At 40.5% G+C, this 21,421-nt stretch overlaps 1 protein-coding gene across 1 annotated transcript; it reads right to left on the minus strand.

Moving 5' to 3' along the window:
* On the minus strand, positions 1–6,915 carry LOC311486910 (beta-1,3-galactosyl-O-glycosyl-glycoprotein beta-1,6-N-acetylglucosaminyltransferase-like; the record flags this gene model as incomplete). The annotated part of the gene is made up of 3 exons (XM_084542932.1): positions 1–843; positions 947–1,372; positions 6,235–6,915. The coding sequence occupies 3 exons, from the start codon at positions 6,913–6,915 to the stop codon at positions 346–348; spliced, it is 1,605 nt and encodes a 534-aa protein (XP_084399058.1). The 3' UTR covers positions 1–345.
* Positions 6,916–21,421: the final 14,506 nt, after the last annotated feature.

The following is a 21,421-nucleotide window of genomic DNA, read 5'->3' on the forward strand; positions in this document are numbered from 1 at the left end:
ATAATATCACTTAAATTAGCTACGATATGACCAGTTACATTAAAATGATTAGTCCATTTCTATGATAAAATATACTTTGAGAAGTTACAGTTAGCAATTCTCATATCAATGCGCATTACCTATACGGTGAACTACGGGAACACAGAGGAGTGTATTAATAAATAGATCCATACAATACAGGGCTTTTGACCCAGTTTATATGATTGAAATGATCAAATGGAACAATTACATTTGCATTTTACTCATTATGTTGCAATGAAAATATACAATTTATATCTAGCTATCTATCTATAGGAATACATGTATGAAAGTAAAATTTTGTTTTGATTCATGGAAAACCTCCACCTAATATACCTCAGGCAGTGCCTTTTGTCTCAGATATCTCTCCAAGCAGTGGACAGCAATGGGATTTGTGCCTATGTCAAACTTATTGGCAAAGAGGTGAGGCTGCTCAAGCAGCCATTGCAGGTCTCCAGCACCGTACACACATACTGACCTGGCATAGTTGCCATGACACTTTGGGTACACTGCACCCAGTGGATCATGTGGCCCTTCATGCCCCTGCCACTTCACCAGCCGTGCAATTGAATTCATATCCGACGTGTCGTATTTAGGGTGGGGCCTCTTTGAGCCAGGAACACCAGGAATTCTCTGAATGGTTGCCCAGAGGAACTCATCGGGACTGTAGGTGTCTTTGGCCCACTCCATCAGCGCATGTATCCGGTTGTCTTCCAACACACTACGGATGTAACCTCGGTTAGCCACAAAGTAGGCACTTCCTGACAGAATGGGCAAGTTGAAGGGAGGTGGCTCCTTGTTCTCTCCTGTCCCCTGAGACAGTTGGGATATAAATTAAAATGATGGTTATGGTCATTAAGGTCAGAAAGTTTTGGCAATGGCAAAATCACTCAATCACTCAATTAAATGTTGTTATATAATAGGTTATAAAAAACTCTAAAAGGTGTACCTGGATTGTCCCATTAACTATCTGGTGAGCTAGTTTTATCCTCCACTTCTTCGCCTCGATCATTGTTTCTGACTCCATGGTGTTACCACCATTCAACGACCGCAACATCCTTACAATCTCCAAGTTTGTTTTCAAGGGGAAATCCTGGCCACAGACGTTGATGAAGTATTTCCATTTTATAGTGGCGTTATAGAGATCAGCCATACAGTTAAGGTCAGCCTGGACGCGTGGCCAGGCAGCATAGACCACACTCACAGGCTTGCTGACCATGAAGACATTTGGAAAACAGGACGTAATGGCCTTGATGGCAGAAACGACTGAGGCCTCTGATTTTTTGTCCACATGGACACAATAAATATTTTGGGGAGCATAGATTGCTCGTAGTAGTCGCTCAAAGTTCTGCACCTAAAGGCATACAGTAAAAGACAGATTTCAATTCTTGTTCTGTATGTTTCATACACTCTTTGTTAAAGATAGTTGCTTTATTTTTTAACTACTAACAGGACACTATGACAGTAGTGTGCTCCTCTAATTAGTGATTGAAGTAAAGCGTTTTTATTTTAGAATGTGCATACCTTGTGATGTACAACCATAGAGTAAGCCAGAGGAAAGTCCTCTTCCTCCTTGCTCAGTGGCAGTGTTAAGTATTTTCTGCTTAACTTGAAGTTCCTGTTTGTAAATACACAAATGTATGTACATTTAAATTATGGTTAAGAGTTACACACTAACTGAAATCTGTGGGTTAGAGCAACACACCTGCAGTTTTGGGTCGCATTTATATAATATCCATCAGGGATCTGAACGCTCTTGCGGAACTTTTTAGTGAGGGTCAGTAATTTGGCACGATCCAGTGCTTCCTTCTCTCCCCGCAGGATTGCTGAACAGTTGCACACTTTCTCTGGGATGCCATCATCATCTGTATACTCATACCTGAATATGTAAGCAGGACTCCGGCCTGTTTTCAGCCAACTGAGTAGCAACAGCATCCGCAGGGATCCCAGTACAACAATGAGCTTCACTAGCAGCCAAGCTTTTTTCATTATTTCAGTAGTCTAGCTGAACTTATATTACAATATTAACCATATCATAATATATACAGAGGGCTAGTAAGGGGTTTTATAACTGTTTTAAATCTAAAATCCTAGCCAATAATGACCAATCAAGTCTTTTATAAAAAAAAAATATCCAAGCGATATACTGTTGCTACGTTCTGCTTCACTGCACATGTGCCCGAAGTGTAATGTTTGACGATGTGCAGACAAGTTCCACAGATTAGTCCATCCCTCCTGGAAACAGGATAAGACAAATGGTAAGAACACCTCATATCTTTAGCCGCACCTTTCTCATTAAAAATTCCAAGTTAAGCATATTGCAAAACGTTATGCTTCCATCAATGGATAAAAGCATAAAACATTTCCTGAATTTCAGCCGATGAACTGGTTTGAGTTTTGAGACAGACTGAAACTGACTGGTACACCATGTACCCAAACCAGTTTTTCGTCAGTCTTTTATATCTCACATCTTTCTCATGCCCAGTTAAACAGATTCAAGACAATCATTTTAAGGTTTTCTTTGAAATTGAAGCACAATATTAAACAGTTTAATTCACTTTTTATTAAATATCAATGAAACTGTGGGAAGAATTTTAATCTAAAAGAAGATTATCTTATCTTAAACCTTAAATTTTTCTTTGCAGTTATTTTTGTGAGATGTGTAATGATGTGCCTCCCCTCAATTCATCCTAAATAAAACAAAACAAATAAAGTTGTAATTGCAATGTCAGCAGCTAATATGTAATATGTAAGAAGAGATATCCAAAAAAAAACAAAAAAAAAAACAAGAAGAACAGGGACAACTGTACTTTATTGAAGACATTCATCATCCAAGCATGTAATTCAGTTCTACTTAGATGTGGTGACAGCTCTTCATGCAACTCTACAAGCTCTTGTTTCAGCTTTTTTTGAACACACTATGACCTGGATGACTGAGAACCATCACAGACATATAATAAGAGGGTTTTATTTTATTGTTGAAAATGAAATGAAATCTGACTAAATTAAGGAACATCTGCCCCAAAATCACATCATAAAATTTAAGCAACATACAGGCATAAATCATGAAATAGTAATTGTTATTTTGCTGAAATCAACCGCAAAAATTCTTCTTACCTGAGATTTTGTAAACAGATGATCTGATCCAAATCTCCTCTATACCTCTCTGTCTCTGTTCCTCCCTGCTGTCTGACAATAGTGATCTACTCTCTTACTTTCCGTTTCAGGTGTGAATGGGAGGAAATTTTTCAAGGTAAAGTGCACCTGAACCTGAACAACCTGATAATCTCTACCTTTAGAATTAGTGTGTAACTCTTATTGGAGTTGTGTGAGACCAGCTGGTATTTTGATCTTTCACTTAAGGTGTATTATTAGGGGTCCATGCAACGACATTGCGGGATCCCTATTGATTTTGTTGCGATTTTCTTCTGTTCCTTCTGCTTAGCTAAAAGTGTGTGCCCAGGACAAACTGCAAGGGTGAAAGGCATCAAAGTTGGTAACTTGGTAGAAGTCATACCACTTCACTTTGCCAAGGTGTCAATACACGTGCCTACGGCTAAATTCTTTCTCCCTCTGATTCCTTATATATCCCTGGTTCTAACGGACTAGGCCGCACCTATTTCCGCTTGCCATTTTTTTCCGCCATTTAAAAGAAATTGCACCTCAAAGCAAAATCAACTCGCCACGGCATGGACCCCTTCATGATCGCTTGCGATCATCTAATTCTTATTATTATTATTATTAGGGGTCCAACGACGATGCAAGATCCCTATTGTTTTTCTTCAGATATTTATTATTCTTCAGATTTTTATTATTATTATTATTATTTTATAGGGGGCGCTACTGGTGATGTGTAAATATTTGAGTCCTATCTCCTACTCAGTTGGCAGACCCAGCTTTCCCCTAGTCACACGTGACCTCCTGTCAGGTCTTTTCCCACCTGCTTTAGCCTATGACTCCCTCTAGTGGCAGACTGAGGCAATGACATCTGTGGAAGACTGCATACATGCCCACCAAATTTAGTTGTTTCCGACCCGCCTGACTCTCATTCACTTGTCAGCCAAAGGATTCCTTCGCAGACACTTTGCCTGGCATGGACCCCTTATGATCGCTTGCGGTCATCTAGTTCTTCTTGTTCTTCGCCTTTGCCTTAATTTTCTGCTTAGCTATAAGTGTCTGCCCAGGACAAACTGCAAGGACAAAAAGCATCGAACCTGGTAACTTGGTAGAAGTCCTAGCATTTCACTTTGACAAGGTATCAATAGACATGCCTACAGCTAGGTGGTGCTATAATAAGCCAATTTACGTTTCATAGCTTGAGAACCGTGTGCCCTAGAAACAAAATTCTTTCTCCTTCTGGCGTGCACCTCACCGGAAATGTAACTATGCACCGGTCAACACAGAGCGCAAGCGCTGGGATTGGTCCGCTTGGTTGTTGCGTGTTTCCGCGTTTGTATTTCCGGTTGCTTCTCTATCTCAACAAATTTTTGAATTAACTGTTTTGGATCAATAAAGATGATTATTGATAACATTATTAATTCACCTTGACACTGACTTGAAGCGCAGCAAACCAAAAATTTATGTCAATCCAGCTCGTCGCTGTTGAGACATTACACCTAAAAACGCAAACGTAAATCTGGAGGGAGGGCCTGGAAGATCTTACTTTGTGCAGGTGTACTTGATAAAATCAATTCATCTTCAGGAGAAGATGAAAAAATTATTTCACACGGTGCTGCTTCTTCTTCTTCTTTTTCCCTCTGGCTTTACTGGTATTCTCTTTGGCTCAATCTCCTTCCCCTTCCCCATTCATGACCTCCCACACTCTGGCTCATTTTATTTGAATCTTCTCTGTTTCTTTCTTTCTTTCTTTCTTTTTTCTTACCATTGCTCTCTCAGTTTTACCCCTGAACTAACTCTCTTTCTGCCACACTCTCTTTTGCAATGCTCTCCACCCACTTTCATTTCCTTTTCATCTGTAAGAGGAAATCTCTCTTTTAAGCAGAAGTCAATCCTCCAGAGACTCATTCACCTCAGCACATGAAAGAGGCTGCTTATTATGTCTCTGGATTTTGACAATATTATAATCAGAATAAACCAAACAGAGTGAGAGAGTGCGGATAAGTGTAAGTGTGATACTGTTTGTGAACATGTAGAATATAAAATACACTCTATGTTTGGCTTTAAAGTCGAAGTTGTTGCTATATCTCACCATACCATAACCAGGGCTTGTTTGTTTGTATGTGATTGTCTCCTGTAATGTCTTCTTCACACTTTGAATAAGAGCTAATGAAAGAAGCTTGTAAGATTGCGTCACCAAGGGTCTTTAAGGAAGTAAGAGGCAGACTCAAAAGGCTTAGTTGATGGTCCCGTTGGTGGGCATTTATTTACAGTGCTTCCAGGAATGTGCCAAAAACCACACAAAAAATAAATAAATAAACTAAACAAAGTATCAACATAAGTAACTGAGGATTAATCAACTCATAATAATTCTCAAATAACTGCACAAGCCCTGGTAGCTGCTGTGCTCCCTCCCTTCTCTCCGGTCTCCCTAAAGACCACTCCATATCTCCCTTCTGTCTCTCAGTCAGGTACCTTACGACCTTACCATTCTTCACTACAGGGTCAACAAACTAAACAGTTCAGCATTTCACCATAATAGACACACAGACATCGTTACCACCTGTACTCAAAGTTCTCACTAAGCTCTACTATCACTCCTCATGCCAGATCTCCCATATCTCTTCTGTTCAGAGACTTACATATAATATCGTTTATTACATTCCCCCCTTCCAACATGGTATCACCCATGACATCACTGGTGATGTCATCCAGTACATAAAAGACTGGGAATTGTGGGGCCGCCCCCTTTCACCCACAATGGCTTCCTGCCCAGGTAAGGAGGTAAGTAACTCAAACAAAGGAAATCATTTTAACTTAATAACCCAGAAAACTGCTTGAAGAAACATAAATAAAAATAACTGAAATATCAACCATGCTTGTTTGTCGTTACTTTTTAACCAGGTGTTAAAGGTGATAACCATGTCAACAAAATATAATACTAAACACAAACAAACCCGGGATAGTTATGTGTATTGCACTATATGAGATTCATGGCTAACATAACAGACAAAGAACTAAACTAAACATGGCAGAGAAATAAACATGTATCCACTTGACAAATGGCATTTATTAGTCCACTTTGTCACGAAATCTCACACGATATGACTCTGCATTGATTTCATATTTCTGCAGGACAGCACTCTTGACTTTGACATAGTCCATTGTTTCCTCAATGTCCAAAGCAACATATGCCGCCCGAGCCTTACCGGTGAGTAGTGGTGCTAGATGTAGAGCCCACTCTTCTCTTGGCCACTGGCATGCATGTGCAATTCTTTCAAATGTTGTCAAGTAATGCTCAATGTCTTCATCCTCATGATACGGCTGCATTTTTGGACCCTTCCACCCGGGAAATCTGGGCCCTGGGTTGGATGGCTGCCCCCTGGAAGCCTCAACTGGATCAGCCTCAGGAGCAGGCCCCATGAGCACCTGCTGAGCCTCATGCTGCACTGACGATGATATAGAGGGCGGCCCAGAATCAGCTGGTGAAGCCACAGCCGGCTGGCGATCCTGACGTTCTTGCCGAACCTCTAGCTGAAGCTGAGTGAACTGGTGCTGGACCCTCTTCCAACGCTCCTCTTGACGCTTCCTGTCCTGCTCCCATTTGACCTCCCGGTCAGACTGTTGCTCCATCAAACATCTCAAAAGACTGGATAGCTCTGCCACACTTGGGTTTGGATCTTGGGGTTGACCCCCTGCTGCCCCCTGGAGGTCAAGATCATCAAGACATTCCTCCTGTAGGCCGTCCACTACCTCATTTGCCTTTTTGGGTCTGGGCATGATCTTCACTGCCTCCTACTGGACTGGAGTCACCACTGCCACCATTTGTAAGATTGCGTCACCAAGGGTCTTTAAGGAAGTAAGAGGCAGACTCAAAAGGCTTAGTTGATGGTCCCGTTGGTGGGCATTTATTTACAGTGCTTCCAGGAATGTGCCAAAAACCACACAAAAAATAAATAAATAAACTAAACAAAGTATCAACATAAGTAACTGAGGATTAATCAACTCATAATAATTCTCAAATAACTGCACAAGCCCTGGTAGCTGCTGTGCTCCCTCCCTTCTCTCCGGTCTCCCTAAAGACCACTCCATATCTCCCTTCTGTCTCTCAGTCAGGTACCTTACGACCTTACCATTCTTCACTACAGGGTCAACAAACTAAACAGTTCAGCATTTCACCATAATAGACACACAGACATCGTTACCACCTGTACTCAAAGTTCTCACTAAGCTCTACTATCACTCCTCATGCCAGATCTCCCATATCTCTTCTGTTCAGAGACTTACATATAATATCGTTTATTACATTCCCCCCTTCCAACATGGTATCACCCATGACATCACTGGTGATGTCATCCAGTACATAAAAGACTGGGAATTGTGGGGCCGCCCCCTTTCACCCACAATGGCTTCCTGCCCAGGTAAGGAGGTAAGTAACTCAAACAAAGGAAATCATTTTAACTTAATAACCCAGAAAACTGCTTGAAGAAACATAAATAAAAATAACTGAAATATCAACCATGCTTGTTTGTCGTTACTTTTTAACCAGGTGTTAAAGGTGATAACCATGTCAACAAAATATAATACTAAACACAAACAAACCCGGGATAGTTATGTGTATTGCACTATATGAGATTCATGGCTAACATAACAGACAAAGAACTAAACTAAACATGGCAGAGAAATAAACATGTATCCACTTGACAAATGGCATTTATTAGTCCACTTTGTCACAAAGCTACAGAAAATCAAATCAATCAAAGGTCCTAAAGACTACTGAACATGGAGAAACGATATTCTCCATGTAGACAAATACACAAAGAATATATAAATGGGCATGTTTAACAAACAGAAATTTTCTAAAAATATGCACTAAAACTAGAACAACTGCCTAGTATCACACATGTTCACACGGCACCTAGCAGTATGTCAAAGGGCTGTAATAAGTCCTATCAGACTCTCAAACCAAAGTAGCAGACTCGAGATATCATACAAAGGATATAAATGTTTTATTTTGATTTAATAAGAACCCTCTGCGATATCACCCATAGATTTCCTGAAGAGTGCTTTTGAAGCTCAGCTCATTCAAAAGTGGTCAAAGAGGTGAAGACTGAGTGGGGCTGTGGTGTCCGGCTGATGAAGAGGCAGAGAGTTAGCAAACTGAAATGGTCACAAAGTGGTCATATGCTTTACTTTAAGTCTAACTGTAATTTAACTGGGGGAGTTATGTAAATATCTGAACCTGTGCAGCGTCACAAATCTGTAATTTTGCAAGAGACCATAACAGTTTCTTCCTGTAAAGCTGGTTATTTTCACATGGGTACAAGTGGCCATTCACAAATTGCACTTCTGCACCAGCTTCCTTTTTCATTCCCCGAAGTTGCTGCATGAACTTGACCATAGGCCGCCGGGGCATCATATGCTACATTTGCAAGATGCAATGATTTGATGGAGGAATTACATGTAAGAATTGGGATCTTCCTCCACAGCGAATTCTCCTCCCGGAGAGCTGCTGAATGCATTAGATGTATTTGTCTAAATCGTCCCTCTCCAGAGATTACATAGTGTATATCTGAGGAAATTACTGGAGCAACACATTTAAAGAGACAGTTTGCCCCCAAACCCAATGTTGAATCCATGTTTTTCCTGTGGCTTGAGGTGCTATTTACTACATTGTTTTGGTCAGAGTTTTGATTTAGATGTCCACCATTGAGATTTCTGCCTTTTCTCAAATACGATGGAACTAAATGGCATTCAGATTGTGATACTCAAAGACAGAAATCCCTCTTTCTAGAAAACATCACCCGGTTGCTCAAGAAACTGCAATAAGATATTCCTTTATTTATCCCACAGCGGGGGAATTCGCAATGACTCTGTTTGATGTGTGAACTATTCTGTGTCTACGTTACTACACCAGTCAAATTGCAGGACAGAGGTTACTCATGGAGAGACGCTTGTTCCTGTGGCAGCGCGATAGATGGGACGTACGCAACGTCCTTCGCTATATAAAGATGGATGAACGTTCTGTGACGTCGCCCTTGGGATTCCTGAAGAGCAGTTTTGAAGCTCAGTGTGGGTGTGTTCGGCCGTCGCCTTCTTGGCAGTGCACGAATCCCGACTACTTCAAAAATGGGTTAAGAGGAGGAGCATGAGAAAGAATAAAATGAGAAAGGGGGCCCCCAGGTGGCTACCTTTGGCATATTATGCAATGACAACCATAAACCAATCCCCCTTAAATACTAAACACCAGAATCCGAGTGCCATCTAACCAAATGGAGCCTTCTCAGTTCACATCAAAACAATCTGGAGGTATAAACAGCACTGTGCTTTTAACATCTCTCCATTTCCTCTTTGACTGGCATGTACAGTTATTCACTGGGTGATTTGATTGCTCTTGCTGTATTTATGTGTATGTGAGCTTCCCCTCTATCTCTCTGAATGTACATCAGATCATGCTTGAATGCAGACATGGCGCCTGAGTGATCCGTTCCTCTGACCAGCAACCTCGGCAATTATTCCCTGAGAGCGCTATATTTCTCTGTCTACTCATCGCTCTCTCCCTGCTGCTGCTGACGGTTTGCTGCACCGCCCTCATTCACTGCGGGCTGAGAGACGGAGGTCCGTGTATGAGAATGAATGGCGTAATGAACAAATGAGAAAGCAGAGGAGGGAGGCAGGCCGAGGGTATCCGTGCTGGGGAGAGACAGAGGAGCGAGGTGGGCGGGCTTTGCCGGGATCAAGCTTTCCCATTGGTTGGCAGGAGGAGATGAATGAAAAGTGTGCTGGTCTGAATGAAGGCCAGATGTCACAGAGCATCAAACACAAAATGAAGCAACCCTGGGATGGCAGGAGGGAGAGAAGAGAGGTGGAAGCAGGGTCTATCTATCTATCTATCTATCTATCTATCTATCTATCTATCTATCTGATATCTTTGCACAACAGTCCTGTTGTTTGATTTTGCCTGTCAAACCGTGACTTTGTGTCTGGCAAATGTAAATGACAACAAGAATCAGCCTGCATTTAACAGTCAAGACATCAGACACTTGTCAGTGCTGTAAGATATGCCACATCATTCTAAAACAGTGTGAAACAACGCAGACCTCACAGAAATCAGAGAGCTGCACAAAGTCAGGACAATCAGAGAGGAAATGTGGAAGGAAAGATAGACAGAAGCTGTCTGATTTTTGCTTGGGTGTATGCTCATTTCCTTGCACAAAAGTGACACAGAGCAGAAATATGTCAGACATTAAAACTGCTTAAAATCATTTCTTTGAAAATTAATGATAAGAACATGATAGCAGACAAATCTATCCCATCTAACATTTTTGGAAGCATACCCAAGATCGGGCTTTTATCTCTAAAAGATGACCTAGAAAATCTGAGACATGCTGTTGCATCTTGGTGTATGAATTACTGTAATGTACTCATCTGGTGTAGTTGCTGCTCTGCTCTCAGTCAAGCTAATTCAAAACTCAGAGGCCAGAAACCCGTCTCTGTTAAGCCTCTGTCCGCTGGCTCGCCGTGAATGCACATATTAATTAAAAAGTTCTTCTTGCAAACTACGAAAGCATTAAACTGCTTCGCTGAACAACGTGTCACTGATTTACTCGGAGCTCTGTTCGGCGGATACGCGTTCATTGTTATTTTTGGAAAGAGCCTTTTTCTGTTGTAGATTTCCGTGTAGCTTCCTCGCGATGTCAGACACCGTCTCATTATTGGAAACTCAGGAGAGACTCAACACTAATTTATTTTTGGCAGCCTAAAGGTTATCTGAGCTCACTCCCTGCCAGCAATACTATCTTCTTCTCCTTCCTCTTCTCCTAAGTATTTACTTGTTATGGGTACTGTACTCAAATACACACTACACAGAGATGAGATAGCAGTTATTATGCATTTCTTTCCCGATCAATCATTTAATCTTTCATCTATATTTAATCTATAATAGTATAAATAATACACATATATATATATATTTGTTTCAATTTGTTGGAGGCGGTGTAATGTTGTTTGTTTCATCCCACTCACATACTAAAACATTTGATATATCCCATATTAATGAGAAAATCAGTAAATCATTACATTTGAAGAAGCCACAACCAGCAGAAGTTTGGGAAATGATCCATTAATATTGATTATCGTGTTATTGTTTTTTTTATTATTATTTGTGTATTTAAATGATAAGATGAGGTGAAGATGAAAAATGCCCTCGAAATTTCATGGCATGCTTCTCCTTTCATCTCTACTCATCCATCGGTTCGCTAAGCCGATCGTCTGACCTCTTTCGCCGCCGAATCGACTGAGATCCGACTGGTGGCAAGAGTGCGTGACACATCGCAAAAAACTAGGGCCACAGATGCTCGCCCATGGCTCAACACGACAAGCGAGCAACCGTCGGCTTGGTGAGTCACCGGCCTTAGGAAGTAAGAGTGGAAACCCCAAATCTCTCTGCTGATTAGGAAATGTGTTTTTTTCTCCTCTCAGAAAAACCGTCACATCTTCCTTCAAATACACCACAATTCGATGCACAGGTAAACATATCCCCATTAATTTTAGTTCAGTTTAGTCGTACGGTGACAAAACTGGCATTTACAAACGCTTTCCACGGGGTGAATAGCTTCGCGGCCTAACTTATTAGAATATGAATGTTTCTGTGGCTTTCGCAGCCTTTTAGTGTGTTTTTAACGAGGAAGTGCCCCACTGCTGAAATGAAAACTGTCACCTGTGAGGAGGTCAACAGCTAAAAGGCACGTATTCTTTGGACAACAATTTAATTTGTGATTTAGCAGACTGAAGCTTGGATACTGCTTATCCAAAAATTCCTTGTACATACACCGATCAGCCACAACATTAAAACCATTGACAGTAGAAGTAACTAACATTGACCATCTTGTGACAATTCAATGTTCTGCTGGGAAACTTTTGGACCTGGCATTCATGTGGATGTTACTTAGACATGCACCACCCACCTAGACCAGACCAGGCACCCCCACCCCATAGCAATGACACTCCTTGATGGCAGCAGCCATCCCCTGCAGGATGCAGCCTGACACAGACATTCACACAAAAACGGTTTAGGAACAACTCAAAAAAACATGAAGAACAGCACAAGGTGTTGACCTGGCCTCCAAATTCACTAGATCCCAAACTGATCAAGTATCTGTGGGATGCACTGGAACAAGCCTGATCCACAGAGGCCCCTCCCCTCAACCCATAGGACCCAAAGGCCCCCACATTCTGTTGCCAGACACCACAGGACATACAGTGACCACCTGTATTAGAGACATAAACTCCTCAGATGGCTCAAATGCCTAAATAACAGACCAGAAACTGAGATGAACCAACAGCATTAATCATATTCTGGTGACTCACTTGTATCACTGCCTCACTCGTTCTTATTCACACACATTCATTGCACACACATTTATGTCTTTCCACAACACACCTACGCGCACGCATGCACACTTACACATACACTGAACCTCAATACAGAGTATTTTTGAACACGGTGTTGTTGGGTAGCCTGTTATACAAAATATAATTGCCATACAAGGTGACAGAATATTGAGCTCTGTGTTTGTGTGTGTATTTTGTCGCACTTCATCCTGAGTGTTGATTTGCGAGGATTTCATCAGTGCTTTGCTAGTGCACATGTGTGTGTGTGTGTGTGTGTGTGTGTGTGTGTGTGTGTGTGTGTGTGTGTGTGCGTGCGTGTGTGTCTCAGGGACAGTCAGTCTCATTCTGACCTGCTTTCTGTCTCAGTGGGAAGAGACCAGCCTCACAAACAGGCACGACTCGCTATTGTGCTTCCAGAAAAGGAGGGAGAGAGAGAGAGAGAGAGAGAGAGAGAGAGAGAGAGAGAGCGAGAGAGAGAGAGCGAGAGAAGGAAAGTTTTCATCTCTGCCTTCGGGCATTTCTGCTGAATTATACTGAAGAGATGTGAGAACAAACATGAAATGACTCTCTGCAGGATGAAAAGACTGAGGGGGCGAAGTGCACTTGAAATAAAAATGTACATTTTAGTGAAAGGGGGGTTATGTGACAAGCTGTGATGAGACCTCTAACCCCAGCTTTTGGTACCAGTTTTGTCAGGTTATCTACAGTGTGTTGCTGTATCGAGGTATAGCCATTCCTTTGTGAGCTTGTAGCCGGTTTGCTACCAGTTTGCCTGTCCTGACTGCTGTAAACTTTCAGAGAGAGAGCAACATATTAGGAGGATATCGTAGTATAATACGTAACGGCCGCATTAGATGGAGATGCAACATCATGATATTCATGAAATTCACATCTCATAGCAAATGCCGTGCATAAAATAAATGATGTTTATACTGTTTCTCAGTCAGTTTTGTTTGTACTGTACTGAGTTGCATACAGGTCCTAGTTTGGATGACTAGGACCCCTCCTTTGTACCTGAAAATGTACAATATAGGTTTACAAACCAGGTCAGAAATCAAAAATCTCATGACCAAAGAAAGGTCCTTTGTCGGAGAAAATGTCCGTTTGACCACGTATGCATGTCTAAAACAAGTTTCACATCTGTACGCCTGGCAGGACTTTGCTTTAAATAAGTTTATTTAAAGTCAAAATTCAACTTCGCTCCTTATTAATATCATAGGCATAGACATAGACATTCAATGGATATTTGAGGCTTGCTTATTTACCAGGCAGGGAAGATAAAATAAAGAGGTGGTATTGATTTGCAGACATTAATTTGTATTGATTCGATTTGCATAAAGGGAAATGTTTTGGAGTTTAAATGATCGTGGGCGAAGAATGTGGTTATCTTTTAAGTACCGTCTAGTTTCTCATGTAGCTCCACCATAACTACAAAGTGTCTTTATTATTCTACTTCCTTTAGATTACTTCTATTTGGATCTTTAAATGGTTCCTTTTGATATTTGCAAGTATTGGAAAGTGGAGGAATTCTGCTCAGAAAGTAGCCTGCACCATCTGTACTATATGCTACATAAGCTCTTATGAAACGCCTTGCACCACTTGTGTAATCACAGTATGTAGTTGAACTAAATGCATGGCCTATAATAATATGGTATAATAATCATATAACATCCTCCCTCATTCGTTGTCGTCTCCCACTTGACGCACTGGTCCTGTCAGTCATTCCCCACACCTCTTAGGTAACAGACGCCTTTGTCACCTACTGTACCATGTGTCATTTTCAAACGCCGCCTTCTGACACTTCACTGTGATTAAATAAGCACGTACATAGCATGTCAACAAAGAAGTCAAATTTTCAAGGCGTAAAATAACGTGTGAACACAAACATATGATGAATGAGGTTGTTCGCTTACATACGGGGGCACCAAGTGACGCCGAAAACAAAAATAAACATATTGAGTGAGCCATCGCTAGGAACCGTGTCAGACGCAAAGCCTGGGAGTAACTTTAACGCCAATTCACACGATGCTCAGGATGTTTGTCACTGGTGCCAGTCTCTTCTGTTGCGACTTCACACTTATTTAAATGGTCTTTTGAGATTTCATGAAACAATCAAAATACTACCAATATGTCATTTCATAAAATACGGTTGAACAGGGCCACTTTTTGCATTAATTTGAGAAGTTGGACCATCCGAACTAATTTATTGTGCGTGCTTATGTTTGTAGGAGGATGTTCTGCAGTTCAAATACAGTTAGGAGCCGAGAAAAGATATAATAGATAGGTATTTAAAATTTAACCTAAAGTTGCAGGAAGCTGAAATTTGTGGTTTCCTGTTAAGGAATTGTAAGCTGTGTGCATCATAAAAGCTGTGGTTTGATCAACACTCAAAGTTGTGTTTTATTTATACTCATCCTGAAACGTGTCTCAATGCATTGCTGCCTTCAAACGGGGTTGCACAAGTAGAAATGTTCATGAGTTGTGATAAGTGGATGGTAAGTTCATATGTTGTACTTTAGCGGCAAAGAGTTTTTGCCTCTGCATTTCCTATACATTTAGTAACCTGGTCACTGGCGTGCTAATCTGTCGGCTTTAATGGCTTCCAAAAGCTGCATAGCAACCGTGTTCATCCACATGAATTGTAATTTATAGTTTCCAAATGCTTTGTAGCTGGCAGCTGATCGCTAGTGGACATTCGAGACCCTGGTCAGCTGGGTAACTTTCTTGTATATATCTGTCTGAAACAAGCAAAACATATAACTATCGCTAGTGTATGGATGACATTTTTTTTTCTTACAGAAAACTCCCATTGCTCGTTGCCCTAAGTGGATTGCCTCGACGTTGAGATCAGTTCATGTTGCCGAAGGTTTTTCACCTGTCATCGCTACGACTTTCTGAATTTTATTAGCATTTCATTGTCTCTCTGATGCCACATCACTGCTAGTCACTTCCTGTGTTTATCTCCCTTTACCACTATAACGCCAAACATTTTCTGTACAGAACCTGTTCCATTTAATGGCAGCATTTATTGCACTGGAACAATTTATGTATTAATTCAAAGTAGTTTCTATTAAGGAAAAGCAGCATTACGGTCCAGGAATGGCCAAGAAAGAGTAAGGACAATTTGGAACATATTATGTCATTTTAATAATAATAATGCAGCTGCATCTAGTCATTTTAGGAGTGGCTGCATAGCTGGAAATAAATTGTTTGAATATATTTGCTCTGAGGCAACGGGTAGGTCTCAATTCTGCAACACTCAATAATTCTAACTTTCGGGACACAGCGTCTTACTTCTCTGAAGAGATCTAACAAACAAAATAGTTTACAGTTTTTTCCAATTGCTTAAACACAATTTTCCAAACTAGGTTGGTTTTATCAAAATACTAACACAATTCACCAAACCACACACCCAAACTGCAAAATACCTCATATATCCCGCAAAATGAAGCACTGCAACCAAAATCAAACTTTTGCACCAGATGGCACACACTTCATTCGTATTACAGATTTTTGTCGAACCAACTCCACACTGAAAAGCACTCTCATCTTGAGTACGCTTTGCCAAAATGCTAACATAGTTCAAACTGTAGAGAATTCTTCAGATTGTTCACATGCACAGAAATATTTGCAGATACACACATGTGCTATTGAAATATTTACTTTTTTATTTTTCACCAAACAAGTCAGTGCAACATATGCACAGGAGATATATTTACATTGGAGTGAACTAAAATATGCTCACAAAACAGTAAGCTAAAAAATACAATTGCAGAAAAAATGTGCAGAATTTTTTTTTTTTTTAAATAAAGAGGAAAGCAAAATAATTAGACAATTACAGTTTTTTACAACCGCTATGACCCGTTGTTCAATACTTTTAACGCTTTTTCAAAACTCTTCACACAGTTACCACAACATCAGCCTGTGTGGGCTATACAATTAACACAATTCTTATTCTTTTGACACAAAATACACACATTTTACACGTTTAAAATTAGTTTTAACTCCTTTTACACACAAGCTCAATCAAGACCAAAACAGTAGATGTTAACTGGTGAATTTTCAATTGCTTTCACACGGTTTGTCAAAACAGAAAACCTCATGTTCAAAACTAATGGATTGAAGATTACATTGATCACAGCTGACGACTGCCAGGGCTGGATAAGGCATGCAAAAAGATACTTCCCAAGATGCCTGGCCAGAGAAGACATCAGGTGTGATGTCGATGAAAATATGTGGCCCAATGCTGACGACCGAGCAGATTAGCTTTTTTTTCTTCCTCTTTTACAGTGATTTCTTCTGCTCCTTTTTCTTTTTGTGTATTTGACAATACAGTAATGAATGACAGCTAAATGCTGATTTTTTTTTTCCTCTTTACTGTAAGTCATTTTCATTTGCAATACAGTAAAGTGTTTACCGCAAATCCTGTCATTTACTGTCTTCTTCTTTCATAAACATTCTGCAAAGCTGCTCGGACATGGGTCGTTCACTTTTTGTACTGAGTGTTGTACAAAAAAAGGAACAAAATTCATGCCCAACAAATGAAAAATGAAGAACATCATCACAAACATTAATTTACATGTATGATCAATACAATAATCTGTTGATTGTAAAATAAAAAGGAAAAAAGTAGATTTGACACATGCAAAGTGATTCAGTTTGTGTTATTCCATCAGTTGTCAGTGTTTTTTATGACACTGTGCTGTGACTGACTAAATGTTTCTGTTGGAAGACAACGTGTGTCAGTGCTTTGGTAGATTTGGTGAATTGTGTTAGTGTATTATTGTATTTTGGAAGTGTGTGTCTGTGTTTAGTTACACTGCGTGATTTTGAGCATGAAATTAACTGTTTGGGGAATTGTGTGTTTCAGGTGTGATGTGCGTTAACAGTTTTGAAAAAGTGTTTAAGGTTCTGACAAACGGGTCATAGCGGTTGTAAAAAACTGTAGGTCTGGCCACAACGCCCCATCAACATCGCACTCTCAACCTCCCTCTTCCTCTTCCTCTCTCAGCAATGTCTTCCATTGTTGTTGTAAAAGAAAAAAAGATGCTCACCTGTGGTCTTTTATTGCTTACTTCCTGATTGAAGTGTTAACAATTACATAACACCTATTTGGCCAGGTAGCACATATAGTGGCCAATGAGCTCATGTAGTGCGTCATTTTAAATGGCAGTGTTTTGAAATCGCAAACATGTGACTTTATGTCAGATTGTTGTGTCTTATGCAGAGAACCGCGTTCAGTACACTTGAAAAGTGCCATTTCGAATTGCAAAATGTGTGTAAAGCCGAAAATGTATTTAAAGTTTTGGAGATTTGAGATGAAGTTTTGCTCCCTATGTGTCAGTTTAAATATTTGTGCTATCCATGTCATTTTAGTGTGTTAGCAACTGGAAAAAACTGTAATGATGGTCTTGCCTGGGTGTTTTTGACCTTGGGTATTCTTTATTGAAGCTCTGTGAAGACATACGGCGTAGTAAAAAAATAAAAAATAAGGACAGGCTCCTTAGAGAGTTGAGTCACGTCTATTGATGGGGTTGTTTTGCTCGGGGTTTGTTCTGATTATTATCCTGTTTTTCGCTCCCTGTTCTGCTGTATACTTGTGGTTATCAAACCCTTTTTCTGAGGGCTGACATACTGCACCCTTTTCTGTTTAATTTGTCCAAACCACTTTGTTGACTAGTCACAATTACCTTGGATTTTAGGGCACCTACGAATGTTATTTCGTCCAGGTTGTTTCAATGCCACTAAATAACGCCCCAAATCATTATTATTTACTTTAGGGAAAAAAGCATCAGAGTGTACCCAGGGAAATAAATAATATACAGCCACTTGAATATAAATAGATGTAATAGTTTTATTTGTGCCAGCAAGCATGTTGTTTTTGTAATTTGTAGATAACAGCAGGCCGGAGACCTGGAGATCTCATTTAAAAGCTAATCAGTGTGTATCCAGCTAGTTTGTATTTCTACTCAAGTGTGTTCCATGTGTGTCACAACTATAAAACAGACCACGCTGACATGTCAAACCAGCATTCATTATCTTTCTTTAAAGCTGTAACCTCAACCCCAGCCCTAACCCTGAAGGATGTGAAGGATGTTTCTTGAGCCTGTGGATCCACAGAGAATTTTCACATGACTGGCAAGATTTATTGCATCATTTAGGCCGGTGTTTGGCTTTCTCTGGAAATGTTTTTTGGTACACTCTAACCGATTTAATGAGTGAAAATAAAGTTATTGACCATTTGGTGACCATAGTTGAGAGCATTTAGCGACTAAAGAGACATAATTTAACTGATGTAGACATGTTTATTTCTGTAGTAAAGTTAACATGGAGGTCTATGAGGGGGTTGACTCTCTTTTGGAGCCAGCCTCAAGTAGCCATTCAAGGATTCTGCGTGGGCTTCATTTTGCATAACTGTAGGTTGGTGCTTGGTTGGAGATCTGTTTTTGGAGTCAGCACCAATACACATAGACGTTATAAAGATGGACCGTGGAACTGCTCCTCCAAAGCAAGTAGAGCTCCCCCTGGTGTCTGGCTGCAGTATAGGTCATAAGCTCCACCCCCTCCATGTTAGTGGATGGGACTGGGGCCAAACAAAAACACTAAAGTACACGTCAAATAATTTTTCAGTGATGGTTTCAGTAATTTTAGGTAGTTAATATAATACTGGTGCACAATCAAGTCTTTTTCTGAGAAGTTTCATTCTAGTTATTTGACGCTATAGACACTATTTGACATTCCGTGAAGCAATCCCATAGGACTCCACTCTCGGATCATGCTGCACAGACTCTGGCAGGTCACAAGATGGTGCTGCCCGTATCCCCGGGAAATTAATGTGTGTTTGGCCAATGCAAGGAAGTGGGGACATGTTGTGCATATTTATATACAGTCTATGATCAAATGTCTTTCCATCAGCTCGTTCTCCTCTGTTACTGCCATGTTGCTACTTTTTAATGGAATATTACTATCACCAGTTTTATGTCACATAAAGTCACATACACATCTGACTGAAATGTGTATCAGATCATTTCTGTCTTTATACTCACTGCTGGTTTAAAAAAAAAAGCTGCTGTTCAAATGCATTGCTCTTCCACTAGTGGTCAAAAAATCCACAGGTTGTTGGTAAAAGGAATGTTTTATTTAATGTTCTTCGTGGTGAGATCGACATATCATCAATAATGGCTTTAAAATGAAGGGTATTTATTAACAAACAGGGGCATAGCAGTGACCTGAATCAGCCCCTTGTATATACAGTCAATGATCAGCACTCCTTTATGGCAGATTTCTTCCTATTTTCTCCTCTTTCTCCTCATTTCTCTCTCTGTTCTACTTCATGGCAGAAATAAAAACCCATGTCTGTGTGTGTGTGTAATTATAGTGGAAGCTCTTCAGAGATTGGCCTGTACATGTCGACGCACACACACTGCACAGAGTGAGAACGGTGCTTACAGCTGGAACCCTGCTGCTGTCTGTGTGATGGGGAAAAAGTAGGTCTCTCATCTTGTTAATCACACATATGCAGTTCACTGCGAGCTGAAGGTGTTGATTAAACACGTTGGCAGAGGAGAAAGAGAGAGCTGAAACCTTACTCAAGGATTTTAAAAGTGAGGTGGTTTTTCAGAGCAGCTGAAAAAGATTCACTGATAATGTTGTGTTCATATTTTGATGCAGTCCTTCCTTTGATGAGACCCTCGTGTTAAAGTTGCTGATTCAAAATTCATGACTGAATAAATAAATCAATGAGAAAAACTCAAAACTGTGACAGACGTCACTTTATTCCAACTTGGTTCTTTGTTTCTATGCGGTTTGAAGACACTGTGATGCGTGGTGTTGTCTCACCTTGCCTGTGTCTGCATCTGAAAACACCACAAAGACTACAGCCATGTTCTGAGGTGGTGTGACAGGAAATAAGGAGAAATTTGAAGAGCTAGGACAAGCTACAAAATACTGGCAGCTGGTGTAGAGTTTATTCTTTTAAGATGAACATGTCATGTTGAATTGTGTATCTGAATGTTCGGATGAAAAATCAGTGGAGCCTTCTGTGTGCCCCTTGAACTTTGTTGTATGCTTACTTTCATCACAATTTGAATCACAGTGATCCAATTCAACATGCTGAACTGGCTGAAAGGTGCAGCCAGAGGTCTGACCGGAGGTAACGTTGCAGGACACAGTGGAGGAACTAGGGTCACAGACGCACGATTCATTGGCCAAAACCGTGTCAAGGCCAAGACACAAGCACAGTTTTTGCAGGGAATGTGAATGGACAGTTTATAAACAACTGAAACAGATTAGTTGGACAATCAATACCACACAAAAGGAAGAGGAGCCAAAATGATGAGTTGAAGTTGTTACTTTTAATATGAAACACAAAATTATTTCATCTCGTCCTTACACTCAATTACTTTTGCATGCATGAGAGCTATACTTGAGAGCACAGGCAGCTATCTGTTATTGGGTTTGGCCCAAAACAGTGTGTCTATATATTATAAGTACATTGTACACCAAGGTTTCAGTTTAGTTTGTGCTTTGAGTTTTTATCCTTTCTTTATTGCACTTTATTCATACCAGTAGTGTCGACTTACATAAATGTAATTTTGTTATATGTACCCAAAATAACTGCCACCTCTTTTCCAGATCTGATCCGTAAACAGGAATGCTATCTCACCATCTCTGGAATCTGAAATTCCAGCATCTGGTTCGTATCTGCTGCTAGGGGAGACAACCCAAACTATCAGAGAAACAAGGACCCGATCCATAACATTTTGATCCAATTTTAGGTCCCACAGCAGCAGCAATCCATAAGGGCTGCATGTGTTCCCTTGCAGGTCGAGGCAGACAGAAAACACGGGGGATGCGGGTGGGAGTAGGGGGGCGATACATCTGCAGGAGTTCT

Source organism: Chelon labrosus (genome assembly GCF_963514085.1).
Source record: "Chelon labrosus genome assembly, chromosome: 4".
Classification (NCBI taxonomy): domain Eukaryota; kingdom Metazoa; phylum Chordata; class Actinopteri; order Mugiliformes; family Mugilidae; genus Chelon; species Chelon labrosus.